Source organism: Xiphophorus couchianus, chromosome 19, assembly GCF_001444195.1.
Source record: "Xiphophorus couchianus chromosome 19, X_couchianus-1.0, whole genome shotgun sequence".
NCBI classification, from domain to species: Eukaryota; Metazoa; Chordata; class Actinopteri; order Cyprinodontiformes; family Poeciliidae; genus Xiphophorus; species Xiphophorus couchianus.
The window spans coordinates 16,591,414-16,611,336 of record NC_040246.1 but is presented as its reverse complement, the minus strand read 5'-3'; the positions used below and the strand labels follow the sequence as shown (position 1 = coordinate 16,611,336).

The 19,923-nt window shown below is 36.5% G+C and overlaps 2 protein-coding genes across 4 annotated transcripts; both read right to left on the bottom strand.

Moving 5' to 3' along the window:
* Positions 1 to 11,425: 11,425 nt before the first annotated feature.
* Positions 11,426 to 15,804, bottom strand: LOC114134481 (glucosamine-6-phosphate isomerase 2). 3 transcript variants are annotated; one of them, XM_028001108.1, is made up of 7 exons: positions 15,673 to 15,804; positions 15,342 to 15,481; positions 15,149 to 15,250; positions 13,477 to 13,659; positions 12,716 to 12,900; positions 12,464 to 12,638; positions 11,426 to 11,944 (listed from the first exon to the last, which is right to left on the bottom strand). In XM_028001108.1, exons 2-7 carry the CDS (start codon positions 15,463 to 15,465, stop codon positions 11,886 to 11,888), a joined length of 828 nt encoding a protein of 275 aa, XP_027856909.1. In that variant the 5' UTR covers positions 15,466 to 15,481; positions 15,673 to 15,804; the 3' UTR covers positions 11,426 to 11,885. The 3 variants fall into 3 exon arrangements, with proteins under 3 accessions (XP_027856909.1, XP_027856910.1, XP_027856911.1); XM_028001109.1 differs by having other exon boundaries at positions 15,342 to 15,466; positions 15,673 to 15,794; XM_028001110.1 differs by having other exon boundaries at positions 15,342 to 15,469; positions 15,673 to 15,784.
* A 1,224-nt stretch (positions 15,805 to 17,028) lies between these two features.
* Positions 17,029 to 19,196, bottom strand: cox8a (cytochrome c oxidase subunit 8A). Its single transcript, XM_028001111.1, has 2 exons — positions 18,973 to 19,196; positions 17,029 to 17,351 (listed from the first exon to the last, which is right to left on the bottom strand). Exons 1-2 carry the CDS (start codon positions 19,087 to 19,089, stop codon positions 17,256 to 17,258), a joined length of 213 nt encoding a protein of 70 aa, XP_027856912.1. The 5' UTR covers positions 19,090 to 19,196; the 3' UTR covers positions 17,029 to 17,255.
* Between the last annotated feature and the right edge of the window lie 727 nt (positions 19,197 to 19,923).

Below are 19,923 nucleotides of genomic sequence, written 5' to 3'. Positions count from 1 at the left end.
GCACACAGTCAGACTTGACCTTAGTTTGCTTCCGAACACAGAGAAGGAGATTTCAAATGACAGGAGTAAAGATTTTTAGTTTGTCCTGCCTGGGTGAGCCCTGCTCTCAGGGTCAGACTCGGTGTCAGCTTTGTTCTTTTGGCATCAGCAGTTTAAACAAGGTCAATCAAAGCTCCTCAGCTTCAACTCAGCAGCTAATCAGCTGCTGCCCACCTCTTTTTAAAGTATATGCAGATTAGAGATGTGGGGAGCCATTTAATGCTTTTTGTTCCTGTCCAGTTTCACATAGCTTTCATCAGACTTCATGCAAAGTTATGCACCCAAAAACGTAACGTATTTTCAAACCCTAAAGCCATTTTTATTCGTTGCAAAAAATTATCATCTACCACATACAGAAAAGATGTTTATCAGCAACCTAGCAAGTAGCAGAAGACATCAGCTGGAGGGCAAAGTGACCCAGCAACACAACAACACATCTAAAAGTATTTTTGCAGAGCCAAAAGAACAAACTCCCCATATGCCACACTGAGTCAGTGCTAGGTATGAGTTTTATTTTTAAGAAAAGAAGGAACAAGGAGAAGAAAATCAACATCTACAACATTCTGAAGGCTTTCTAAAGCTTGTGAGACACATTTTCCACTGACATTGTATTGCTTCTTAGCCTTATATTCAAAACCTTGCTGCTAATAATGTTTTTCTTACTCATTTATTTTCTACCAAATCTTCTATATGCTCTTTTGCATTCAGATTGAACAACTATTTTTTTCCTTCACAGCACTGTGCTGTTGAACCATTTCAAGTAGCCTTTCAGTTATCACCATTAAAGAAGTTAATCACTCAGAGGTAGCAAGGTTAACACTGACTAGTAACAAGCCAGAAAGAGATGGCACTTTACTAACTTATTAGAAAAGTTTAATATGCAATCTGTTTGAAAATCTCTGCATTTTACAGTAGCTTTCTAGCTGCAGTAGGTAAATTTACAAAATAGTTGGGGTTTTCTATATTTGTTAATTTGACGCTACATCATGACAGTATAAGATGGGATAGATAATCCATGAAAAAAAAATCAAGCTCCACTATGTTGTGGTGAACCAGCTGTAGGATAGGAAAGAGAAAGGGGCAGAATGTGAGCAGTGTATACACAAGGATAACTGCCAGTGCTAAGACCCTCCTCCTGGCTCTGTTTGGTTGTTTTTATTTCGGTGTTTTAAATCTGCAGATGGCAGTGGCACAACAGGGAGGAAGCAGGAGGTCTTTTTTTTTTTTACAAATTATGTGCCTGTCAAGACATAGTGACAGATTTTAAAAATATGTAAATAAAATTGTATAAAAGTACCCAAGCTTTAATGGAGGAATACAACAACAGGCTTTGTTTCCTTTTAGTAGAAAAGTTGGACTAGCAGTCAGTAAGATTCGGACATAGTTAAATATTTTACAGCACACTTTGCTTTGTGTAAAGCACCTGACTCCACCCTTAGGCACTAAACCAAAAGCACTTGTTTTTAAGCCTCCTGAAGGATGATAAATCCCTTTTTATGCATCCTCACGTGTCTCCAGCTTTGGAACCTTTGAGGATTCCTAGCAGAGCCTTTCACCAGCTGAGCCTACCAAGATTTTTTTCTTTCAGATAATGAAATATAAGGAGTCTCCTGTCTTTGCATTCTATGCATGTGTTCTGAAAGAAATAAGGTCATTATTCTGGTTTGACATGCATCTCGGGACGTAGAATTTGGATCTAAATTAGATTTTCTGCTATCTAAAACCTCAGTTCTCGTCTCACAGGATCTGTTGTACAAGTAGTTATCCACCCACACACAGAGATCAGGGAGATAAAGATAGACATGGGACATTGTCATGGAGACATTTACAATCTATCAGCTTTAATAAATAATAGAGCTAATCTTAGCAGCCCTAGCAGAAATCTCTCTGGTTGCAGATCCATGAGGCACCCGGGGGGAAGTGTGGCATGCCATTCGTTCACTGAAATGCATAATGAAAAATGTATGAGACATATATGTCCGTGGCAATACTTTACTTGATGGCCTTTGCCTTTTTAAAGAATGAAGAAGAAATGTACCATTTTTCCAATCTTCCACCAAATGTTCTGCAGCACTGCAAACCAGTGGTGTGGAAGCAATAGATTACATTAATTTCCCTCTACATTGAAGCCTTAGGTGCTGCTTAATTGGGGTGCTTATTTTGACAGCATGAGGGATTACCTCACTGAGCAAAAAGTATCGACAAAACTCGACTTTGTGCAGGAAAGATAACCTGAAGTGGCAAAGTGAGCTAAGTAAACTAAAGATCAGGAGCTGGGCCCAAATAGAGCATCGTTTGGACCCAGACCAACCACGAGATCGTAATAGCATGTTTCTGTTTTACCCAAATATGGATTTAAACTGCCATCGACTTTCCAAACTTTACATTTGTGGTAACAGCCTAATGTGTGGTTTGGACCTTATAACAGACTAAGTGGTAATTTATGAAGGAGACAAATAGCAATAGTCAAAGTCCCAGCAACTTCTACATTGTTTACCCTCATATATATTGAAGGATATATATGAGTCTGAAGGACTTTCAGACTCTTAGCCATTTAGCTGAACCTGCACAAACAAAACACCTAAACAGTTCAGGAAGTCTCAAGGTGAATATCACCATGAAACGTTTGAGGCCACCAACTGTTAAAACAGCTTGGTACAAAACAATCTAATTTGGGTTTGTTTTCTAAAACATCATAGTGGCTCAAAATGGACCAATAGTCAGGGTTGATTTGATCCAGTGAGATTTTACACAGGATGCTGACTTTGGCTTGCTACCCCCAAAAATAGGCTAAATGGCCTAAGAACAGAGATAGATATCATGTCACGTTGAGTTTGAAGAGAAAAAAGTAGAGCACTGGACGTTTAATAAGTAGTCGAACTAAGTCCTGTTTCAGCAGATTTTAACTATTTAGCAACTCAAACCAAATGCAAAATCAAAATCTTTCTGTATATAGCACTATGAGTGGATTTCACAAAAGATCCTTTTTAGGTTTGTCAATGTTTTCTTAACTGAAATGTGTCAATATGTAACAGACTTCTGTCATAAGAGCATAATCTCTACATTGACTTAAAGCAGTGGTCTCAAACTGCATTCTTTTTACTTTTAGATGTGTCCCTTGTCGAACACACTGGATTTAAATGGCAAAACTGCCCTTCAGGACTGGAGTTTGAGACCACTGCAGTTGAGACGAGAAAACGTCTGTGGTTTATTCTTCCAGAAAAATGCTGGCAATTTAATCCATAATGGAATAACTGAATATATGTAGGCTTATTTGAATGAATCATAGACAGGACAAAGTCTATTTTCTCATGCGATTTCCATTTCTTCTTGACAAAAGGTGTTTATCCAACCGTGTGACATGGAGAACAATGATGAGAACCAGATTCAATGTTTCCTCTGGGATATTTTAATGTAGCACAGTGACAGGCTCAGTGTTTTTATTGTCAATCAAAGACCAATGAAGTTTGACTGAGCAATCATTTTGTGTCTGCAAGAAGAGTTCATCTTCTAATTCTATTCTGCAGGTTGGATTTTAACCATCGAAGCTCGAAGGCTGTCATTTCATTTTTAGTGAATGCTTCAGAAAGGTGTCAAATACCACTGATGATGTGATGATGATATGACACCAGATTTGAGATTTGAAAGTAAAATTGGGAATAATGAAGAAGTTCAAATTTTTATGTGTAGAAAGCTTTAAGCCACGTTTCCTTTTTTTTCATATCACAAATATACATTACTTTATGATGGCCAATCACTTAAAATCTCCAAGTAATAGGCTGATGGTTGTGGTTGTAATATGACACAAAGTGGATAAACTTCAAGGGTGTGAATACTTTACCAGGGTAGGGTTTATTTGAGTTCTTTCCTATTTTGTAAAACCAGCGATTTTAGATCAATCAACACACCGCCTCACGGTTAAACACATAGAATATCAATCTGCACTCCTTCAGATGCCACATGATTTATTAATGCAACAAGCCTCATTATTTAAGAAGCATATTGTGCAACACAATGGAAGCTGAGTCTCTCCAGGTTTGGAATCATAAATCCCCTTCAGGAGCAAAGTCTCAGTTATTCATGTCTAGCTGCAGGGGATGCCTTCAGGGATATGCAAGCAAAAGTAAACAGATTTTTAAGATAAATATAGTGACAAAGACTCTTTTTAATCACTGATGACTAATGACTGATTTTCCATACTCTATCCTTCTGGGTCTTCCATCTTATTTTTTCTATCAGTGGACCGAGAAGTTTGGCTTCCCTGACTCTTCCTGCGGTCTGTCCAACAAACTAAAAGTTTCTCAGATTCTCAATCATCCACATGACAGATGTCTTCAGTAAGATTAAATCCACTGGTATGATTTCAGAAATTAATTAAAAGGAGAGCAGATGTTTCATTTCTCAGTATGTAGGCGCTGCAGTAATGGCCACAAATGCAGATTCAGCCACTAACATAAAACCTGAAATTAGTGAAAAGGTGAAAATGTTTGTATCGTGACAGTTGTTGTATATTTTAAGCCTCAGTGCCTTTCTTGATTTACTTTTTAATAAAAATTAGCGCAAAATGTGCAATATATTTACACCATTTAGACTTTAATATAATGGAACATGTATATTTTAATACAATTTCTCATTTATGAATTTAGTAAAATGTATTTGCATCATTAATCAATAAAATATTGTTTTATCAATATTCAGATAAATATTTAGTCAAAATCAAACGATAAACAGTTCAAGTTAAAGAGTTTTTACATCTTGTAAAAGTATTTAGGGTTTTAACTGTGGATTCTTGTCCCATTTTACCATCTCCTGTCAGTTCTTCCTGTGGTGGTTACTGTTCAGTCCATATGTCTGGGGTTGTGAACAGACCCTTGTTGGTGTTATCTCAGACCTCAGGTGCTCCTTCCTGCTTCACCCATTTCAGAGTGTAATGATGTGTCAGCTTGTCTCTCTAACACTATGTGTATCTCTTCCAATGTCCTTACCAACGGTTGACTCAGCTCAGGAATGTATGTATGTGCACTGTAGCTGATGCTAAGCTCAAGTGGATATTAGGACAAAACTGAAAATTGAATTTCTTACTATCCTGGTTGCAATAAATGGGTAGCAGAGAGAACTGTGGCGAACACTACTACAAAGCTGGCATGTGTTCCTGTGTGTTAGTTCCTGTCGCTCACATGAACACAAAAGCTATGCAAAGGGAAGGTTCACTTTGTATAGCTAAGTTTTTTGCATGAACTAAAAACTGAAGCATGCACCTATTTTTAAGTGACTTTGTGAGAATGCTTTTTTATTTTTATTATTACACTGAATATAATTTTAGAGTTTTGTGTATTTTTTGTTCAGGTTGACTTAAAAAGTGAGCTGTTATTGTGACTGGTAAATTTTTCAAGCTACAGAAGTGTAATTGTTAAGGATGCGCCATTATGAAACTTTGTGCCAATATCTGAGAGAATTTACCAATATTGCTGAAATTGTTTATTACTCGACTAATAGTCAGAATAATTAATAGATTATTCTATTACTAAAATAACCATTTACAACAGACGTAATCTAAATTAGTTTGAACTGTTTTGCAAAAAAGATTGGACAAAGATTTCAGTGTGCAGAAGTGAAAGCCTCAGCAACTGCACTAATTACCATTGGCCTATTCAAAGTCTGTGGTCGTAGCGTCTGTGTTTGAAAGAGTTCGGCAGGACCTTTAATGTGACATGTAGGACTACAAAAAAAGCAAAGCTTATGGATGAGTTTGGTGATGATCACCTGCCTCTGTTCTGTTTTCCTTTTTTATTTTTGGTTGTTTGTTCACAACAACGCTGTAGACATGCGGCGTGTCTGCGAAGAAGTCCCATGCAATTTGTTTTCAAATGGTCTCTATGAAAATTTGGAAATAAGAATATGCTGGGCTGACTATCTTAGATAGTTCAACGGGTGGACATCAATCGATTCATGATGCAAAGCAAATCTTTATTTGTACAAAGGTACAAATGTAGAGACACGGCAGCCTCGTTGTGTTCCTGTGATGAAACAGACTTTGAAAACAGATTGTTGTTGACATTCAAACATCTGCCAATTAGTGAGAGAGGAGAAACTGGTAAAAAAAAATAGACTCCTGCAGTAAAACTGATGTGTTGTGTCAGATGTGTAGAATTACTTTCATTTTCCTGATCACAGAAATTTCAGTTTCCATGGTAGCAGACCAGACAGCCACACTGACCATGAATAGCATACTCAGTGAGCTGCAATCGGGTCAGAACCGGCTTCCTGCGTCAACATGTGCAGCAGACATGATGTGCTGATGATTCACAGTCAGGTGGAAAAATATCTGTTTGGATAAAATTGGTTTTACCGAAATAATCTTAGAAATTCAAGAGCTTTTTTTAAAATTATTTCTCAGAAGTGAAAACGCAGCGTGGATCTGCGTCATGGAAGAGATGCTTTACAAATCAAAAATTAGTTTTAAAATAACAGAAAGATCATGTCTAATTTGAAGACAGATGGCGCAACAAAAGAACTCTTCTCTTAATAAAAAAAGAGGGCTTTGATCAATACAGCATTTTAAATTGAGGCCAGAGCTAAAGAGTTGTGCTATGTGGAATGATGTATGTAAGATTAAGACATATATCTGTATCTTTACAAATGTATTTCACATTCATTCAACATATCCACTTTAAAAAAGATTTTATCAAATTAAGAAAATCTGTTTTCTGTCCGAAACCATGGTGAGTCATGAGCCTCAAGCTGGGTCAGTCAATACAGGAAAATGCATCCTGTTTTAGTGGGAACGCCTCAAAAGGCTATTTATATTTCAGAAATGTTCATTTTAAATTTATTTATCTTTGAAAGTCTCATGAATCTCAGTTGTACTTTTTTAATACATTTCTTTCATTTTTACAGATTTTCATGCTAGTAAGTATGCTGGCAAATGCCCTTTAAATTAAAAGAGTTTTGTACATTTTATGTGCCATTTAGTCCAACCTTGAAAGTAATAAAATCCAAAGCCAAAATTATAATGACAAGTAGCAGGAAGTGCTGGAAACCGGGGAACTTAAGAACTTAGCACATGGTTTACTGACTGAAGACAGGTGCACTGATTGTGGATGAGAGACAGATGTACAGAGCCGGAAGGCATCACAGGAAATAGTTGAGAATATTTGAAGCCTAACAGGAAAATATCAAAAACAGCTACAAATATTTCAAAACTAGACCTTGTCTTCTATTTAATGTGTTTCATTTCCCCCACCTCATCCAGTGTACTCAGGATTGTACAATGTATGTGCCTGAAGTATGAGAACACTAATTATTTCTGGTGTAAATAAACTGATGAGGCAGTTTCCCCCTGATGCACCAGTAAATATCAGCTGGGCATCAGCCGAACATCTGCTGCAGATTTAGTTCTGCAGGACAGACCTCTGAGAAAGCTCGTGAAACCCACAAGGAGCCACTTTAGCTGCTGCCTGGAACTGAATCGAGTCTCCAGCTGTCAGAAGTCGTCATCTTTGACTGCTTGGAGTTTAATCAAACTAAACTTTCCGCCTCAGGAGGCTTCCTGAAGCTTCCCATTATTCACACTTAGACTCGTCAAAGTTTCCATGCCTCTCAGGAGCTTGGTAAAAAGCTGTTCATATATCAGCTATATGATTAAAAATAAGATGGATGCATATTTGTTCGCTTTCATTTAGTCTTACATATATTTACAGACTGCTTTGCAATTTCCAATTTCCATTTTAAAGAGTCTCATTTGAATAAAAAGGAGCAGAAATGTCACATTCAGATGAACCAATCTTCATCAACCTGGATGCTCATCAGTTTGCTCATTATGTAAATGATTTCCAGGCATAATAAACTTATTAGGATGTAATATGCATGTTGGATCTGATTATGAAGGCTTGATAATAGTGATGTTTGAGAAAAAAAAACAATGTGTGCCACATCTACAGGGCGTTGGAGATTGGAACTTTGAAATTTCTCAGATTTTGTGAAAAGTTTTATGTGATTGGGTAAGTCAAGGTAGTACAAAGCTTTGAGGTAAGATGAAAATTATTCATAGATTATAACTTTTCTGTTTGAAATGAAAATCTAAATCGAGCTCTAAGAGATGTCCAAAACTTGGAATATTGTTTTAGAACTTAACCATTCTTTAAACTTTTTCTACAATCTAATCCCTGACATTTTCTGAATACATGGTTTTTTTCTTTCATATGCTCATGACAATATCTGAGGTTCGGAGCACAAATCGTTGGAATCCACCTTCCAAGTTATTTTAAACTTTTTAAGCATCATTGCAGTTGCATGTTGAATCATAATTTCTTTCTTCAGGGGTTTCTTTCAATTGATGTCAGATGAATTTCTGGCAAGAAGTATTCAAAGTTTACTTCATCTTGATAATCATGTGTACCAGTGTTTAGTTTCCAATAGAAAACAGATATGACATGGGCTAACTTTAAATGACACATGCAGTGAACACTTACTGTCTCAGCCTGAGGCTAAGCTACACAGATGGACTACAGATCAACAGAGTGGACCATCAAGAACAGCACCTGCTGATAAATCACTGTTACAAGGGCTGATTATTATTACATCAAGTTCTGTTAGGAAAAGAAGGTCATCAGTGAGAAGTAATGGACTGAAAACTGGCCCAGAAAGTAATGAGAGACAGCTAACATCAACTCCTGCTGATTCTTTGGGTTTATTTACATCCCTACGGGTTTATTGATCTATTTCAGTCACCAGACTCTGACTGGTCCATGTGAGAAAATGAACAAAAGTGCAAGAACATTGCTATCACATTCAATCAGCTCTCACCACATTCAGTCATTATTCGATGTTCATCCATGTCATATCTAATCATCTGCAGAGGATTCAGCTATTACAAAATGTAAAAGGTGCCTGTTTATGATCAGGCTCGTTCTGAGAGAAACTTTGAGCTGATGAACCAGTTGTCTGGAAAACGTGTTTCCAGAACACAAAACAGCTGAGATCATCCTGAAGATAAACTCAATGTGACAGTGTGAGGTCTTTGTAATGTGAATGGAGTTTCATCTGATCTCCAACAACCAACACTAAACCACAGATCACGCTTCTCCATTATAACATCAGCTGCCAGGTTCAAATGAGCCAAAAGCTCACCATGACGGTATGATACTCTGCTGCCATCTAGTGTTTAGAGCCGGTCTCATTTTAGTTTCGACAAATAAAGGAAACTTCAGAGTAAGTGGAAAAGTTAAAGAATTTTAAATTGCAATTTATTGCCAACAACACGGACCTAAGATATTAAATATTTCAAATCCATTTAATTTGTCAATATTCCATCTGTACCTGCATTAGACAGAAAATGTTCCGACATTAAGAAAACCAAGTCATTATCTTTCAGATATTGTTCAATTCATCTTGCAAACACGTCTTGAAGTCAGTGATGGTTCCTGCATGAATGTTACTCTAGTCAAGACAAAGATTTCCATCTGGAAATTCTGACCACAATACATAGTTAGTATTTTTCTAATCGAACTCTTGAAGCTACTGTGTTCTTTCTGTTCAGTAATTAGGAACAAACTTTTCAAGATAGATGTTTATTTAAGTCATATCTCACTCCCTTTGTCTGCTGGTGTTTTTTATAGGCTACGCTCTATACATCAAAGCTGCTAATTAATTTAATTTATACTAAATGAAATCATCATAAGACATATCTTCTATGCATAAGATATAACATTCTAAGATGCTCAGCAGCACCTTAAAAGGCTTTCATTTTGATTTCTAAATCCAACTTTTCTGACTGAGGTCAGTTTAAAAGTCAAGCCCTCAGATTTCTGAGCCACACCTTTGCATTAAGTGCAGAATGCAGATTTTCATTTTCTAGGTGAAAAATTAATGGACAGCCCTGGTAAATAGATGTGGTCTTTGTGGCAGTATACATTAATATAAAATCTCTGCTGGATTTTTCTTAAAAAAAACAACAGCAAAAAAAACCCCATCAAAGATCATTACAAATAACTTTTTTCTGGCATTTTTGCATTTAAGATGACTACATAAGTCATTTTCCGCTGCAACGAGTTCAGCTGTGCTTTGCTTTGTGTTGAATTCAACAGGTGTTGATGCCAGCTATTGATGTGACGTCTCTGTCCTGATGAAGCTGCAGCTGATAATTAACACAGTCAGTGAAAACAGACTCTTTCTATGGGCTCAGCTTAGTGAACATAATGATTTATCAGTGCAACACTAATGAGTACAGATGCTCATTGTGGTGTCTTTAATTTGCATAAATTATATTCAGTCTACAACACAGAATACAATATTTCTGATTACAAAGTGTTTGAGTCACTGAGGTGTGTATAATAGTGTTTGAGGATGGCTCATTGTTGCACCGTGTTCACTGGCCACATTGATATCTAAAGATATTTCCAGATTTAAAACCCACTTGGCGATTTGACATACACTTTTATCAAAACTCTATGGTCATACAATATAAATCTTGAATTAGACACTAAAGAGCAAACAGTATTCTGGATACAAGCTGCTGAAATGAACAGCACCATTGTAGCAGATAGATCATCAATCTGTAAACGTGCTCGTCACTCACACAGACTGTTAGAACAATTGCATCACATTCTGCTTAGCCATCTGATCTTTAACTCTATGCCTTGCCAGATTTCAGGCAGTTCAGTCTTGATATCAGATTTGTTTTGTGAGAAGAAATTTAAGTACTCAACTAAATGTAATACTTTAATAATATTAATGTCATTAATATACTCAACTAATACTCAACTAAATGAAAATAACTTTGCTGATGTTCAATATTTGTTTTTGTATTTGAAATACCATAATGTTCATTAAAACAAATCACCTCTCCCTCCTTTGCAGTTTTATGTTTCTGCCAAGTCATTTTAAAAAGGATTTTATACAATTATATTAAACTAAAGTATAAAAACTTATGGAAATAAATTAGGCATAAATCCAACTCTGCTTTAATGTTTCATTTTGTTCCTCTGAAACCTGTTACTGAGAGTTTGTGATGTATAAGTGTGTAAAACAAAATCTGCCACACAAAATCACACAAGACATGCAGTTTCATCTCAGTAAAAGGAATTGCAGGCTCCTGTCAAGCTTATTAACAAACCTTCTGAAAATAAGCTTTTAGCAAGTATTAAACTTTTAATTAAGCCCACATATATAAAATATGTATGATAAATTTTTATCTTAAACATTATGTTTTTATTAGCTGTAAGCAGAAAATCTAAATTAATTATTAAAAAAAAGGCTTAAAAACATCACTGTGTAACTAAACTCTATGGGTTTTGCTTAGTGGTTGAGTTAACGAAACAAATTAAATGTTCTCAAAGCTTTCAGATTACTGCCCCCTGTGGAAAAACTCTAAATGCCCCTCAACATATAGAGAGAGATGCCAAAGCATTTTATTACAAGAAATACATTTCTCTTGATTTAATAAAGACATCTTTTATTTTGCATTTCTGAAAGACAAAAATGAGTAAAATCCTAATTAACAAACTTGTTTTTTTTCCTATTGTAAAATATGAAGTGACTACAGTACTAGTGTGTGCAAAAAGCCCAAGTGGGAAGGTAACTTAAGGAGAAAAACATGAAAGGAATGCTGGAACGATAAATAGAAAAGTCTTTATAGAAGTTGATAACTCACAAAAGAGGGAGTGTTTGATTTTAAAATTCTCTAGTTCCTCAATTACAGAACAAAACTAGTTTCATAATTGGATTTCAAACACACTTGACCTGCTGGCTCTCAGTAACATCCTGTAGCTATTTGGCAGTAACAATAAAAGCTCCTTGGTTGTGGAACTCTACCAGTATAAATCATCCAGCAACATCTTCTCTTTATTTCACTGGTCCTTTATGCTGAGAACTGGATCCACCAGTCGATTGTGAACATGCATTAAACCTACAGTAAAAAAAACCACAAATATTAGATGCATAGTTCTGTAGCAGAGATGAAAAAATGTTACTGAATCTGGAAACATGGTTGACATGTTTCTTTACAGGATAACTTTACAGGAAAACTGTAAACTTATTGACCAGCACATGCTGTTTAAATCTCATTAAAAATGTATCCAAAAAATCTTTCACTTCTGCAATATTGTTAAAATATTAAATATTCTATTCTAGAGTGATATAGAAAAACTACCCCATTGCATTTGTTACATTAAGGCTGGTGTGTTGGGATTATTTGAAATCATAAAACTGAATAATTTAAATCTAAAGCCTTTAGCTAATCTAAAACTGCAAAAACAGTTCTGGTGAGAATTACAAGGAGAGATCAGATAATCTAATTTTAGCTTCTCTAAACTCAAAATGAAGTCTGAAATGTTTCTTCTTGTATACAAAGCTCTCCAAGAACCCAGAAAAAATCCAATATAGAGACATCGTCCATCCCATTTACATAAACAGGATGTGCCAGTACCTTTGAAGTATTTCACAGTTTTGACACGTAGTTCCAGCGTGGCGTCCTCGTCGCACACAAAGATAGTGTGCGGGTGCTGCTGGAAGGCCGACACCGTCCACATGTGGTTCACCCCCTCTTCGATGGCCTTGTACAGAGCAAACGCTTTGTGAGCTCCTGTGATCAGAATCATTACCTGAAGGAGAACAGGAGATTAAAACCCAATGAGGTGGAGGCAGGGCTTCCATGTCTGGGGGGACAGGGTGGGCTGACCTCCTTGGCGTCCATTACGGTTCCCACTCCCACTGTCAGAGCCATGGTAGGAACCTTGGAGAGGTCGTTGCCAAAGAAACGAGCGTTCGCCACGATGGTGTCCTTCGCCAGAGTTTTAACTCTGGTCCTGGAAACGAGGCTGGAGCCGGGTTCGTTGAAGGCAATGTGGCCATCAGGGCCAATTCCTGTGAGGAGGGGATGAGAGATTCAAGACACCGCATGTCAACATGAAAACTTTCAAAAACACATCAGGAAATGCAAGAGACTAAGACATACCAAGCCACTAAACATCATCTAAGCGCCACTCTTTGGTGTGGACATTGTTACTGAGTGAAGAATCAAAGTCAACCATTTTCAGATGTTTCAACTATGGCCAGCCAGTTAAATATCCTGGACTTGGAAATCTTGTTGAAATCCCTGCTAAGTATCCAAGTATCTAGATCTTTAAGGTTTATAGAAGAAGACTACTGTTTAGTTGCACTGGCAGCTAATATAATGTTTTAAGAACAGTTTTGAATGTTAACTGAAGTCTTATCAGCTTTGTTTTGAAGCTGAAAAATCTTGTTTTTCAACAACTGCTGTCATACAAAATGTGAGTATTCTCCTATGCTCCTAATTTACCTAAGAGACTGTAAAAAATATTTTCATGATCCATTTTATTTTAAATTACAGCTTTTAGTAGAGAAATTGTAATCAGTTAAAATCTGTATCAAAATGAAAATTAGCTGCACAACCATGAATAAAAAATCTTTAATTTTCACCTCCAACAAACAGCTCGATCCCTCCAGCCGCAGCGATCTTCTGTTCATAAGCATTGCACTCAGCCTCTAGGTCCTCTGCATTCCCATCCAGGATGTGAGCGTTGGCCGGATCGATGTCGATGTGCTTAAAGAAGTTGTTCCACATGTAGGAGTGGTAGCTCTCCGGATGAACACGAGGCAGACCTGCAGGACGAAAACGTTTGTGTCAATAAGAGAAGACGACCAACAGTCTCCAGCTGGTGAACACTCGAGGAATACACGTTTGATTTCTTCCAGGAATTATCTTGTTATGGTCACATAAAAATCTGGCGTTTTTGCAAATAAATTTTAGAAATTAACAGGGTGTTAAGAAAATTTTGCAAGCATCAGGTAATTTTGCTTCAAACCGCCTGTATTTTGTTTTTTTCCCCACTAACTTTTGTGACTGAAATTTGATCTAATCGATTCAGCTGCACAGACGGCAGAATTCTTGTCTCTGTCAGCAGAGAAACGTCAGCCTGAGGGGAGGTAGAGAAAGATAAAAACAAAACCCTACTGAAAGGTTTTATTCAGACAACAGATTTAATCCAAGCAACAAAACAGACATGAGGGGGAAAAATGAAAAATCAGAATGGCTGAAATAACTTCAATTTACATGTTTTGCCAACCACTTTTTACTAAAAGTTTAATGATATAGATAATACAATTTGTTTAGAAGTTTCCATTTACAAACTGAGACTGAGATTTCTGCCCATTTTTCTCTGCAAAATACCCTCAAAGTAGTAAGAGAGTAAAGTAGGAAAGAGCCTGAGCAAGGGCGGTACAATGTTTCGCAAATGTATCATTGTTGCAAAATACTAAATATCAATGATGCAAAAAACTGCTTGAACTGCAAAAAACATTAGATAAGCATTTAAGTAGATTTCAGGTGCTCTTTGATATTATTATATGTGTTCCTTATTGCTTATTGAAGAAGAAATTGTTTTAAAATGTTCTGGTTCATATATTAGGAAGCTACAACAAAGTTGTTTATTTTTTTGCTGAAAAAGCAAATCTTTCCAGATGCAACATGGTCAGTAAAAACCATGTTACTGAGATACAGTTATAGCATGTCGTGTTTCCTCCCAGAATCCCAAACCACCATTCTCTATTTAGATTCTACAGTATTTATGTGTGCCGGAGCTGTTGCCAACATCATCATACATCACCGTTCTTTTTTTCCCCCAAAATCGTGCAGTATTACCGTGAACATCAATTTTCAGGTCATATCCTCTGAGCCCTGATAGTGTCATTCTAACACATAAACATGCTTTAATTTAAACAGTTCTTTTATAGCTCACGCTGTATGTTTAGAGATATTGCCCTGTTGGAATGCAGATCTCCACCCAAGCCTCAAGTGTTTTTGCTTAAACCAATTTTCTTCTAGGACACTGCCTATTTTCCAACTGATGAACAAGTATCCCCACAGCATGATGTTGCCATAGGCATATATCACAAAAGGAGATGGTGTGTTTATGTGCAGTCCATGTTTTCTGGAGAGTTTAGGTTGAATCAAACACGACCATTTCATACAGGCTGTGCATTCCGTTATTTTAGTGAACTAGAATAGCCATGTACAGAAAAAAACAGCACATTTTCCTGTACTTCCAGCTCTACTGGTTGTGTTCGGACAGGCGCAGTAAATTGCACTCACCTACGTACTCATCCATATTGAAGGTTTTCACATACTTAAAGGAAAGGTCTCCACTTCTGTGGAACTCTATTAACTTCTGGTAACAGCCGTACGGAGTGCTGCCTGAAACAAAGCCAGAATCATGGCGCATTAGAGCCAGTGAAATCACAAATAAGGCTTCGGAGAGAAATACAGTAAAAGAGAGTCTGTTTACCTGTGGGTAAACCCAAAGTAAAGTATCTGTCTGCAGAAGGTTTGAACTCGACGATCCTGTTTCGGATGTATTTAGCTGCCCACTCACTGGCCAGTTCATAATCGTCCAGAATCACCAGCCTCATGCTGCTGATAAGAGCCCTCAGTGAACAAAGGGAATACACTTATATCACAACCATAAACAAGAACAGATATTGGAGCTAACGCTAGTATGTACGGAAACTCCTGCAGTTGTTCAACGTTAACTTATTCTCTGTTGTTAATTATCCCGTCATTATTCTGCAGCTACTAGTTGTTTTCAACACCAGAATAATAAAACAGAGCAGCGTTACCTGCTAAAATCCCGCTGGTTCTAATCAAACTGTACACAGCAGACTGCAGCCTCCTAACTCACATGACCAACAGCGGGTTAAGTGAGTTTAAAGCGGAACCTATGGAAGTCCGCTAGTGTCAAAAATCTGAAGCAAAAAAAAACAAAAAAACGCACATTAGAAAAAAAGAATGAAGTATAGACTTTTACTGTGTTTAAAAAAAAGCTCCACAACATTGCAAGTTTATTTTAAGGTGGATGTGTGAATTTTGGGTTTTTACATCTGGTCAGGGAAAGATTCCAATGCTGCATTTCTTTATGGACTCTATACAGACTTTACCCATTTTTTCTGCTTCTATATGACTACATTGAGGGAGATGGTTGGTTAATAATCTCTTTAAAATTGTCACTGGAAAACAATATGCTGTATACAGATTCCTTTTATTATCTGCTTAATCATTTATTGTTCTTCCTTATAGGCTGTCAATTGTTTAAGATTAAATGTAAGAATCACTAGTCATTTAATGAAACAGTCAGAATGAATTACATATTTTTCATTTTTAGAAAAAAAATCTCAATATGGATTTTTTCATCTTAAAACACTGATTCTTAGTCCAATAACATGACTTTATCTAACTTTTGTAATTTACCTTTAATGCAACAGCTAGTGATCAATATATCTAAATTCCTGAGCACTGTTTATTCAGGCTCAGTTTATCTGACAAAGACCTTAGCTCTCATCTCACAGAGTAAAGATAAAGATGAAATCCACATGAGTCAATTTTAATAAAAAAAAAACATTACTTCACTTCTTTACCTGACTTACGCATTTCCCTCGCACATAATTTGTATTAAGCAGGCATATTAATTGGTCATTCCTGCTATTCTCTCACACAGAAATGTAACTGTATTCAAAATCGCATTGAGATCCGAATATATGGAAGACCAAAATATTCAAAATTAAACATTATGAAATAAGTATAAACATCAATAAACTGGACTGGTACTGATATTGTTGCTGCTCTCACTTACTGGAGTGTCAACTAATCCTTATATCAAGGACTAGTTGATACTAGTCTACACCAAAACCTCTACTTTGGTGTTGACTACACCAAAGTAGAGTCAAAAACCTTGATGTAAGCTAGCCAAGCTTATATCAACTAGCCATGCTAGTTTATATAAGGTTTTTGACTCTACTTTGGTGTAGGAATGCCTTACGCTAGTCATGTGATCAGCCAAAGATGTTCAGAAACTAACTGAACCTGTTCTAAACACCAGCAGGTTTTAGAGTACTTGTTTTTTCTTCAGGGTCATCTGAGGTTCCTGAGATTTGTGACAGAAATCTGTAAAACCTTGACAAAAATGATAGACAAACAGCATCATTTAAGGTTAAAATTTAATTCTGTAACACTCCTTATGAGGAAAGATTGACAACAAAATTGTAGCATAATTGACGTGTCAGAGCCATTATTTTAAGTGAAGTTGTAACAGGGACAAGAAACAGAGGTAGAGTGGTCAATAAAACATCTCTGCAGAATTAGATTAAGATGATTATCCCAGGATAAGACGGAGGCTGGATGCGCCACATCTGACAGAGTTTCCACTTTAGTCCCTCTTCTTGTAGTCCTCCAGGTGAGAAAGGATCCATCCAGAGGGTCCAAGGACCGTTGCAGACAACACAACCCACGCAATTGATGATTCCTGGACAAAAGACAGAGAGATGGATTGATGAGTCAGCAGATGAGTGCAGAACAATACAATCAAACTGAGCTAACAGGCAGGAGAGCAGATATCACCTCCTGGTCTACAAACAAGTGACTGATAAAAGAGTAAATACAATCCTCAAGCTAAAGGAGCAAAGAAGGGTTTGTCATTTATCTTCAGACAGACACTGAATAAATCTTTGGAACTATAATTTATCTTATAGACGAAACAGTAAGGAGTGTTTTGAATTGAATTCAGTGAAACTGAGGCAAAAATATATGGCACTGACTTTTCTTAAGCCTGACAATCATGTAGGGATATTTCCCGGTTTGAACAAAAAGAAAACAAGGAATTAATCTCAGGAAGGAGAATATGTCGTAAAGAAACACAAACCTGAGACAACTGAGATGTGAGGAGTTGACAGAACATAAAAGTAATTTCAGTGGTAGTGATAGAACTGTCTATCAGCACTGCTTTCAGTCTGCATTTCAATTTACCAAACATGTAAATCTATCCAACTTATATCTTTGAACACTAAACATATGGACAGTTTAGATGCAATAGACAATCAGCATCAAACCCATAGTTGGTGAGGCAAACTATCCAGTTCTGTCATCGAGGCTCTGTTGGATATTTATAGCAAACTGAGCTTTTATTCAATATCACAGCAAATTTCTGAAGATAGAGATTATTTTTAAGCACATCTTGTCCATACCTACTCTGGATAAGGAATTACCTACATATTGATCTTTCTAGCCAAACTGAAGTAAACTAAATAAATAAAATCCATAAAGTTAACAAATCCAATCCTGAAATAAAGATCAAAATAGGTTAGTTGTTTTTCCTAGTGATTCTATAGTTAGAAAACAGAGCCACCTTTGAGCTGCAAACAAAGCTCTCATCAGAAACCTTTACATGTAAACTTGTTTTATGTTGCTCCTCTGTAGTTGTAATAAAGTTTAAACTGCTCTCTCTATTCCAGATAATTCCCCCCGACAGAGCGCTCTGAACAAGTCTCAGAAGTATCTGCACATTGTGTCATACATGTCCTGCTGTTCATACTAAAGATGGAGGGATTTATTTAAAATAAACAAGCTGCTAAAGAGAAACCTGCTAGTCAGAGAAGAACAGTAAAATAGCGGTACCTTAATAATAGTAATATGTGTTGGTTCTTTGGTTTTTACTACTTGGATTTGTTCAGGGAGTTTACTTTGACGTTCAGAATCAGTTAAACATTTTAAATGACTTAAAATGAAGTTATTTTAAAACTGAATCTCATTAAGATTCAGTGTAGTATTAGGTCATTAAAAGTAGTTTTGTTTAAACTAGTTGACCTTTAAAGTGACTATATAATTGATTAGAAGAGGCAAAACAACTATTCTGAACAGTTTCTTAATCTGATAGGGATCAGGTCTCCAAATCCCTTCATGCCAAACTCGGAAAAATAAATCGAAAAAAATTTTCACTAAACAAGAGTGTGCGAATCCACCATCAGTCACCAAAATCAAGTTGGTTTTTGAAAAAAATTTATAATCTATAGCTAGAGAGAGCACAGACTATGACCTCCAAAAGGACAATCGTTAGCGGCTAGCAGTTAGCCATTAGCTCAGACACTCACAACGAAGCTGATTTTCTCTTTTGGCGGCCTGGTGTACAAATTCGCCGTCTGGGAGAAAGTGTGTCCCCGCAGGACGGGTGCGACGCGGCTGGCAACGGTCCGCAAGATCCCCGGCATTTTTTTTATTATTATTTGACACGATGTCAAGTATCTTCCGTAACAGAGAGAAGGTGGCGAGTCAATGTGAGGAAATGCTCATTCGGTCTTACCTAATATATTACAAGAAGAGTAATGCTTACGGCGCCACCTGCTGTCTTGGATGACGTATTGTATTTTTTCAGGACTGAGCTACCATAAAAAGAGCATCTAAGACAGAACTGGTCACAATGTACTTTTTCAACAATTAAAATAAATATACAATAGAGCAATTATTTTTTATTCACTCCAAAGGCCTCCTTTAGGATTTATGTAAGGATTCAGTACCAGAAAATCAAGTAAATCAAGTTTCTCCATTTTAAACAGTCATTCATTGCTTTATGGACCAGTCATGTTGGGAAAGAACCAAAGTGGGATTCATCCCTACCTTTTTGATTAAATAATGTAATTTGGGGAGGGAATTAGCACTTTCTGATTTGCACCGAATAATCTCTAATTAGAAAAAGTAGGTGGTATATTGCTACATTTACTCAATTACATTTACTTGAGTAACTTATTTAGAATATAATAGTATAAAATAAAATTAAATTAAATAATAAATTTTTTGTCTTATGAAAAATGTTTTATGTCTCACATTAACACACCAACAGTTTATGTTAATGTGAGACTTCTTACAATGGGTTTTGAAGAATCCATGTCCAGTGCAGGACGATCTACTTCAGATTAAACAGGTCTAATTATTTGAGATTTTAAATTATACGTTCAAATGAAATCCAGATTTCTTGAAAACACACCAAGTAGCATTTTCAATGTCCTTTATAAACTTTAGTGTACGGAAACACTTCCTGTAGTAAT